The sequence below is a fragment of the Ailuropoda melanoleuca genome, chromosome 4 (assembly GCF_002007445.2).
Source record: "Ailuropoda melanoleuca isolate Jingjing chromosome 4, ASM200744v2, whole genome shotgun sequence".
NCBI classification, from domain to species: Eukaryota; Metazoa; Chordata; class Mammalia; order Carnivora; family Ursidae; genus Ailuropoda; species Ailuropoda melanoleuca.
The window spans coordinates 115,273,165-115,282,505 of NC_048221.1; the positions used below are offsets into that span (position 1 = coordinate 115,273,165).

General features: G+C 50.6%; 1 protein-coding gene across 1 annotated transcript in view; it reads right to left on the bottom strand.

Annotated features, from left to right (window-relative positions):
- The window catches only part of CRIM1 (cysteine rich transmembrane BMP regulator 1), a 108,876-nt gene that overhangs the window by 5,883 nt on the left and 93,652 nt on the right, over positions 1-9,341 (bottom strand). The window contains exons 9-10 of the mRNA XM_034657293.1: positions 6,094-6,328; positions 5,390-5,519 (exon numbers count right to left, since the gene is read on the bottom strand). Coding sequence (XP_034513184.1) covers positions 5,390-5,519; positions 6,094-6,328 — 365 coding nt within the window. The remainder of the gene's footprint in view (positions 1-5,389; positions 5,520-6,093; positions 6,329-9,341) is intronic.

Sequence of the window (9,341 nt, forward strand, 5' to 3'; positions counted from 1 at the left end):
ACGCCGGGATCACGCCCTGAGCCGAAGGCAGACGCTTAACCGCTGTGCCACCCAGGCGCCCCTCTTTGTGCGTTTCTTACCCAATTCCCCTCCAGTCACTTCCCCTACGTGGGAACAGACTGTAGGCAGACCTCACGAGGTGTGGCCTGGCTCAAGTAGGAAATGTCTGCTTTGTTACCACTGGAACCAGTTGGACTAGAAGATGGTCTTCAGTAAAGAGAGCTCCATTATCTACCTTGATCATGTAGGTATCCTGATCAGTAAGATTCTACAACATGAAACAGGACCATCTAAGAAGAACAATATTCTTTATCCCAAATATCAGGGTTTTGTTCTTTTTAAAGCTAAGTTCTAAAAGGGACCAGTTTAAAAAGTTCAGTTTTCTTTGACTCCTAACAAATATATTTATATATCCTTTCTTCATCTGGCTAACAACATTTTAAAGAAACAGTTCTTGAGAACCCCGATTTTCAAAAGGTGACACAAAAGTTTGCATCAACCATATAGCTCCTTTTGGCCAGATCCTGCCATATTATTAAACTCATTTTTATAAGGTTACTCAACACTGGTAATACTAAATATTCACCAGTAGCCCAACTGAGTCCAAATTAAATATATAAAGTACAAGTTAAAGAAATTAAGAGACAACTAATCCTCTTCTGCTCACAGTGATTGCTACCTGCCTTTCAAGAAGTAAACCAGAAGATGAAGTAGAGAGAAGGGGAAATGACAGAGCAGAGAGTACCTGCCAGGGAAGAAAGTCAGAGAGGTTAAGTGACTTGTCCAAGATGACGCATCCAGGAACTGGCACAGCTGGGATTCAAATCCAGTTCTGGGATACCACGACCGGTGGCTCTTCCGGTGCCCCAAGAATAAAGTTATTTTGGCCTCTGTCTCCGAGTCTTCTGCTTTCTTACTTAAACACAGCTGACTCTCGAACAACACGGGTCGGAACTGCGTGGGTCTACTTATAAGTGGTCTTTATCAGTACAGTACCATAACTGTACTTGCCTTATGATTTTCTTCTCTTTTCTCTAGCTTACTCTGTTGTAAGAACAGAGTATATAACACATATAACATACAAAATATGTGTTAATTGACTCTTCATGATATTGGTAAGGCTCCTGGTCAACAGTAGGCTATTAGTAGTTAAGTGTTTGGGGAGTCAAAAGTTGTATGGGAATTTTCGAGTGCTTGGGTTTGGCCGCTCAGACGTGGCAAGGTCAAGACACTTAAGAGTTTCAAAAGGATACCTGAAAACTCTAGAATTAAAAAGAGAATTTCCTGACAGTATTATTTATAGAAGCAGGGGCTAGACTTCAACCAATGACTCTCAAACTTTTCTGTCCTATCTGAATCACTTAAAGCGCTTATAAAATGTGCAGACTCTGGGATGGGTGTGCAGGGCATGGTGTTTAGTTCACCCACTGAGGAACCCTGATTACGTGATAGGAATTTCCTGCAAGAGTCTGGAAAGAAAAGTGACCTTGACATCTCTCCATGCCACAGCAGCTCTGAGCGCCTCTCCTGCGGGTCCAGCACGTAGCACTGAATAGAGGCCAATCTCCCGACTGGTGTCAGGGAGCTCAGCAGAAAAGGCCAAAGTGAGCTCTAGTCCACGAGACGTGGGAGTGTCGACGGCTAAGCAGCCAGAGCCCCCATGGAGGTCCCCAGAGGTGGGAGCGTTCCACTGCACCTCAGGGTTTCTCTGGGTGAGAGCAGCAGAGAAGCAGGCTTGAAATCCTGGTGCCTCCTACCTGCACATGTGTAGACAGCAAGGGGAACCCCCGGAAGCAGCCCGGACCCAGGCGTCCTCCTCCCGCAGGTGCTTAGGAAGGCTCTGCTGGGCCACAGAGCGGAAGGGAGAAGGGTGTGCCCTGGCTGGGGAGGAGGCCTCACAGGTGATGAACGATATCGCCCCTGTCCACAAACACTTCCTGGGCGCTTCCCTGGTCCACGTTCTGGGGAGGCAGCCAGGAGCAAGACCAGCCCTGCCCTCGTGGGCCTCTCACCGCTGAGCAGCTCGCGGCCTGCCCTGGGCCTGCTCCACTAAGCTCAGTACGGCTCGGGTCAAAGTCGACCTACATCTCCTTTATCATCACAAAATACTCAGCCCTAGTTTGGAGCCCTGGTGCCCAAGGGGAGAGGGTCATTTCCCTTTAATGTGAGCTTACAAGGGACCCTGTCTCTGAGCAGTTTTGCCAAAAAGGTACATCTTTTGGCAAAAAGCGACTTGGATAAACAAAAAGAAGTGTGGGAGCTACTTATCTCCATACCTAGACCCAGGGCTTCCACGGCCAAGGCCTGTGTCCGACCCCAACTCTCACAAACATCCCTTCTGGCATTTGCTGTCACAGCCCTTGACAGCTGCTGGCATTGCAGACACAAAACCACATCTGGCCAGGCCACGTGGATCACGGGCACATGGTCACAATGAAGAATTACTCCTGTGGTCAAATATGTTCTGAACTTCAGAGGAACCGAGACCCCTTATTGGGGACAGATTTTACTGTCAGAGGCACCTGGCCAGTTGTAAGAGCCACCTTCCTTAAAATGTCCTTTCCTGGAATATGGGGGCAGGGTGCTTGGGGCTCACAAGCTGAGGCACCATTTTTTGGAAATGGAACCTGTAGTCAACTTAGGACCAGAACTCCCAGGTCTGCCAACTAGCTTTGTGACCTTAGAGAATCCACTTAACTTCCCCGAGCCTCGGTTTCTTCTGTAAAATGGGACAGGTACTAACCAGCTCACGGGTTTTGTCCTCAGATCCTAAGAGAGCAGAGGGGGAACGTGCCTTGTAAAGGCTGAGGCAGGCCAGGACGGCAGTCGATACGTGCAGAGGGCAACGCGAGGTAGCAGGAGCTATCTAGATGAGAAATGGAAGCCTGGCACTTCAGTGAAGAGCCCTGACTAAGATCGCACAGTGAGCCAGTGACAGAACAGGAGGGGACTCCACCTTCCTGGAAGGACACAATCACATGTAAGGTGGCAAAGCTCGACTGACTGCAAAGTTTGCTGGGAAGATGGAGAAATGATTCATCAATAGTACATCAGATGCAGAAAAGAGGCTACAGAAATTAAATTTCAATCCGACAGTAAATCCTGAGAAGTCACCAGAGAAATCTTTCATAATGAACAAGGATGTTATATATTCATTCTCTCCTTTCTTAAACTCACAAACCAAGGACAGTGCTTCTTTACCTCAATTCCTAGCACTGTCACCTGGATTTGGGGCCTTGTTGTCACACACCTGGGACCTCTGCAATGTGAGTTATGGCTGTCCCGGTCTCTGGTCTCCCCCTGCTTTAGTCCCTCCTGCCCATCACCTGTTAATCCTCCCAAAGCACCTATGTGACCATGTCCTTCACCTGCTCAAAAATGAGCCTCCCCACCCATACAAAGGATGGTGTCTACACTCATTTCCCCGTCCTGCAAGGTCTAGCTCGAATCCTGGGGAAGCTGCAAGGCCACTCCCCCTGACAACAGTCTCACTTGTGAACCGTGTAACAGGGCTGATAACCACCGTCTCCAAGCCACCATCCCCTTCTCTTTTGAAACCACTCTCCTTAGACTTAGCCTCCACCACTGTGCCCAAATGGCTCTGGTCAGGGTGATTAGGACAAGGCTACATGACAGCGGTTAGTTTCCATGTCTCCTGTGAGGACTTAATGGCACCCCCACCCCCGCCCCAGGTACCCCTGGCTTCTGGGTCACAGCTCTTGGGCTCCTCCTGCGTCACTGTGCCTCCTTCTCTGTCTCCTCTGCCAGGCCCCCCTCCCCTGCCCGCTCTCCCAACGTTGGAGGGTCTCTGGGCTCAGTCCTGGTGGCCCTTCTCCACCCTGCTCACTCCCTAGGGGATCTCATCACCCAATGCCAAGGCTTAAAAACCACTTATGGCTGATAGCTTTCTAGTGTACAGATCCATTTCCAGTCGCTCCTGAACTCCGTCCGGGCTGCATATTTGCTGTCTGTTCACTCTCTCCACTTAGATGGACAGTGGAGACATCACAGTAACACCGCCTCAAACCAAAGTGACTTCACCTCATAGCTGTAAATCTGTACTGCAGTCCAAACCCATGAGAACCATCCATGGCTTCTCTTTCTTCCCTCCTCACATCTATTCAAATCCTCCTGATTCTCCCTTCACAACAGAACCCCAGCCAGACCGCTTCTCCCGCCCACAGAGCCACCGCCCTGGCGCGGCTGCGACCAGCTCTCACCTGCGTCACTGGGAAAGCCTCTGGTCTGTTTCTGCGCTGGCCTCCCACATCCCACGGTCTGTGCTCAACCCAGCACCGCAGACTCCCGTGAAAGGGGATGTAAGCAGCGTCCCTCCTTTGCTTAAGACCCTCCAAAGTTTCTCTCCCACTCAGTAAAATCCTGCCACCACCGAGAGACCACAGGTGTCAGCTCCCGGTGGCCTCTCTGCTTGCCTGACCCTCCCACTCAAGGGGCCCAGCCAACAGGCCTCCCGGCTGTCCCTGAACACGTAGAGCGTGTTCCCCCCCAAGGCTCTGCCCTGTCTCTACCCAGGGGGGTCTGCATCTTCTGCAGGAGTCCTCCATTCTCCTGGGTCTCCTAAATGTCCCTGGTTCAAAGTGAGGTGTTCCAGCTCATCCTGTGTCAAACAAACCCACCCGTCCCTTCTCCTTTGCCCTCTGACTGGCTACACTTTGTGCTGTAGCCCTCAGCCTCACCCTGGGTGCTGTCTCTTTCTCGTTTACTTGTTTGCTGTCTGTCCCTCCCCATGAACTTGGAGCTCCGTGTGGACCGGTGATTTGTTGAATTCTCTGCCGTCTCCCCAGTGCCAAGCACAGCAGGCCCTAAGTGAATCTCCGCTGGATACAAAAGGTCACTCTCACCGTTTGTACCCCAGAAGCATCTTACTGGGTATGGAACTTGTGAGACAGGTGGCGTGGAGCAGACAAACCAGCTCCCAGGAGAAACACACATTCTTCCTTGTTCCTCCGTGCCTGACAGTCAAGGATTTCATCTTCTGCTGGGTGCAGACAGAGTGATAAACCAGCAGAGTGAACCTGACTCTCCATCGACACCTTACACGAGGCCCGTGAGACAAAGCAGGAAGAGCACCCAAGTGAAGGCTCTGAAAAGGGCTCAGCCTCCTGAGCCGGCGAACATGCCAGCCTTTACAGGGGAGAAATGGACATTTCCAGAAGTGCTCAATTCAGGCTAGTCTGTACAACACCTAAACAAAAGGCGGATGAGTGCAGACAATGCAACTCCTGTCCCATGTACAACCGCACGGTACAGATGCCCAGCTGCCAGGACTCCTAGCTTCCCGCAACACACAGAACGAGATCCTCTAACGTAACGCAGTGAGGAAACACAAAAACCAAGGGGAAGATGGGAAGGCTCCTGACTCACTCACAGAGCACACGCTCTCTGCAGCCCGGACTGCGGGCGGAGTGTGCGTGTGGAGGGCTGGGGTCTGGAATGCTGCCCGCAGGCTGTGCGGCCGAGGGCTCAGGCCCTGCATTTCTGGGATGAGGGGCAGACGACTAGGGCATGAGATACAGACATGGAAGGAAGGAGAAGCCTGGGGGGCATCTGGGCAGCGGTGGAGGGCCGAGGTTGGAGACTTGGAGCGGACAGAGGGTGGATGGGGGAAAAGGCACAGGCATGGGGTTCCATGGCTGCCGGCTGGGGTCTCCGTGGGAAGAGACGTCAGTGGGCTTGGGAACGGGCTGCCTGGGCCAGCCTGGGTGCTGCTGGGATTGATGGACTGAACAAGACTGAACAGAGCTGCAGTCTTGAAATGCAGCTTCTCCACTTTGGTTCTGATGTACATTCACCCCGTGACGGCAGGAAGTGATTCCCTACCGTGTCCGATCTCGGGCCGTTGTCACAGGCTAGTTAGCCCGCACTGACCCTGGCCGCCACAGTCTAGAGAAGGCAAATCGGAAGAACCAGAGCCATGCTAGCGGGGAACCACAATCAGGTACTCACCCTGACGTCAGCCTCTCAACCACCCCACCCCACCCCATCCCTGCACGGGGAGACCTGGGCCGGGCCCACGCACTGCTTGGGCCCCGCAAGGCAGCGGTGCAGGTTCCGAGTCCGCTCCAGGGTCACGCGCGCTCAGCGCCGCAGCCTGGGAGCCCCGCTGAGGTACCTGGACACATCGGGCAGCAGCTTCCTTCCATGTTGATGGGCTCGACGCAGGGCAGAGGGGGGCAGCTGACAGTGGAGCAGAGGGTCTGGCCCTGCAGGCAGTAGCAGTGCGTGCAGCTGTCAATGTCCCAGCGCTCCTCGTCGGCGTAGGCCTTGCCGCTGAAGTGGCACACCGCCTTCTTTGGAATCGTGTCTTCTAGGGGAAAGAACAGCACAGGCTGGAGTCGCGTGATGGGACCAAGCACATTATCTCGTGACCCCTGCGACAGAAAGGGGAGCGGCACTGCACGGACACAACGTGCTTTAGGATTTCCAGAATTTGGCGAAACGTGTGCATCCCCCGTTCCCAACAGCTATTTTCCCCGGCTCAGGAGAAGGCTGAGGGCTCTCGTCTTATGGCGTGAACCTGACCAAGGGCCATGCACACTAACACATTGCAGTGACCATTCCAGCTGGGTGCGAAAGGGGGCCCATGGGCAAGTGTCACTGGATCGTCACTGCAAAAAATGCAAATTCATTCACATTGGGTGGCTGGTGAACACCCTACACGAAAAAAACAAAGAGGTAGAGACACGTTCAGAGGTTTTACGTGGAAGGAGATAAAAAGTCCAGCTGAGTATATTTATGGAGACGTTTTGTGAAATTCCTACTTTCAGTTCACCTTTTATTAAATGATTCAGGGAGTAGTAAGGAATGACCGTGGCGCGTCATTGGAAGCGGCGGGGGGGGGGCATCAGAGGGGGCATCAGCACTGACACAACCACTACCTTCATTCTTCAGCGATGCTGGATGCATTTCCCTCTCGTCAACAAAGGCATTTCTACTTTAGGAACAACCTCATTTCAGTTCAATCCATTTTCCCAGCAAACTATGGTTTTTGACAACAATACATACATGTATTTATTTTTTTAAGATTTTATTTATTTACTTTAGAGACAGACTGAGAGACGACTGGGGGGAGGAGGGGAGGGTGAGAGAGACTGTGAAGCAGACTTTATGCAGAGCGCGGAGCCTGACATGGAGTGGGGCTTGATCTCACATCGAGAGATCATGACCTGGGCTGAAACCAAGAGTTGGACTCTTAATTGACAGAGCCACCCAGGTGCCCTGACAATATATTTTAGGAGTTATTTTTATGTATAAGAATTTATAGCTTAAAACCCTTTGCTCTCCTTTCTTCTCCAGTCTCTCTTGCCATCCTCATTTCCTCCCTCCCCCAACTTTTTCTAGAAAGTTCCTTTCTTTTGTACTCAATGCTGCCTCCTGGTTTACCCGAACTTACTTATGAGTTGTCACATTTTGCAGCCAGTCCTTCTCCCCAGAGCTCAAAAACGGTGGCTCAAAGTGTGGCCCCAGTGCCCAGCAGAGATGGGATAGACCAACAGGGAAACAGGGGTGAGCACTTCCTTGTCCCTGGACAGGCCATTAACTGCATGACTCCTACTAACCCAGGGAAATTTTATGTTGAGATTCTAAAGGCACCTCTACGGACCACTGGTCACTGATCATTAAAAAATTATAAAGGAATCTGGAAGGAAAGTTCCATAGGAAAAGAGTGATGTTAGGGGCTCAGGGTTCTTTCATCCTAATGGAGGCAGTGTTTATTGCCCAGACACGGAGGATGGAGCCCGGGATGCCTGCGGCAGTGAGGAGAAACATGCGGGCATCAGGTGCCATGCTCCCTGAGCAACCCCGACCCGCAGCCACCTGCTCCAAGGTGGCTAGAAGCTGCTGTCTGTGGAGACCCAGCTCATAGCTGCCCGCTGAGCTCTTCCAGAGGAGGCTCACAGAAATGTTTTCATCTGTTTTTTGGTGTCCATGTTCTCTTCTTAGCAATTACTCAAGCATATGCACCTTACTGAATGGCTCTGAGAATGTCCTATCACCCTAATATGTTGTATTTCCTTAGCTGTGTCTCAGTCCCTGCGGAATTCTATATGCAGGTCAAGCATCAGAATGCAGAGTCTCTCTGTTTCTCAACATTCCTTCACAGTTTCTCTCAGTACTGCTGCCTGAGCTGAACGAGGGATACTGAGTAATCACAGAAGTTCTAGTTGTGAACAGAAATGCTTTCTCACTGTCTATGAAAAAACATACTTCGTTGTCTTTCTCAATGTTCCACAGAAAGGCTTCCGGAACACTGATGGTTCAGCTTAAAAACTTAACTGGAGGCTTTCGAACTAAACCCATAAAGAAGTTTCTGCCTAGCCTGGAATCCTCAGGGGAGGCAACTTCATTAAGATACCTCAAATGCACATGTCAGATGGCTCCATGGAATCATTTAATGAACCCAATTCGAGTAATATTCTGACCTCCAGCCAACTTTTCATTGAGGACATTAGATTTGCCATCAAATCTAGAGTCTATTATGCAGAGACCTCTTTATGAAAGGACGCATCTCTTCATAAAGCAATATCACTGATTATATTTTACATAAACCTTGTAACAGCTCCTATGATGGCATAAAATTTGAATAATGGATTACTGTGCAAGGACCTTAGAAGAGAGAAGGTTAAACTCGCCCATCTCATCCAGCACTTTCTGCTGTGCTTTTCCTCCCAAAGGCGTCTCTGCCAGTCCTCTCAGACAAAAGGAGGGAACGAACTCTAAGCATGAACTAAGGAAGGATGGGGGCTTCATAAAAAGGGGTTCGAGTCAAGGCCAAGCACTGGTTTGTATTCTCTCAGGATCTAGGCAAAGACACATTTTAAGAAATTTAATTAATTAATGCTACTCTTATTTATGAGGCTAAAATCATCTGTGAAGAATTACACTGACATTAAGAATAACCATGATACGTCAAACATTATAAAGACATTCATTCGTTGATTCTACGAACTCTTCCCATCAGTGGGAAAGAAGGCATGACCACAACCCTGACCCGGAGGACTGCAGAGATGTGGTGGAACAGGCCCGGGGACTGGACCCCTCTCCACAGAACAACACAGCAACCACTGCTCCTGTGAATTTAACATGGAGGGCCAAGCAACTAACTGCCACAGGAAACTGGGGAAGGCATCACTCAGGACTCGGTGTTCGAGTTCACTTTGAGGGAGGAGCAGAAGACAAAGAACAAAGAAGCTGCGGGGAGGGCATTCCAAGCAGAAGACGGTGTGTCCAAAAGTTTGCCAGGTCGGAAGGGCAGTGAGGGTGTTAGACTGTATAGAGAGTGAGAGTGTGTGTGTGTGTGTGTGTGTGTGTGTGTGTGG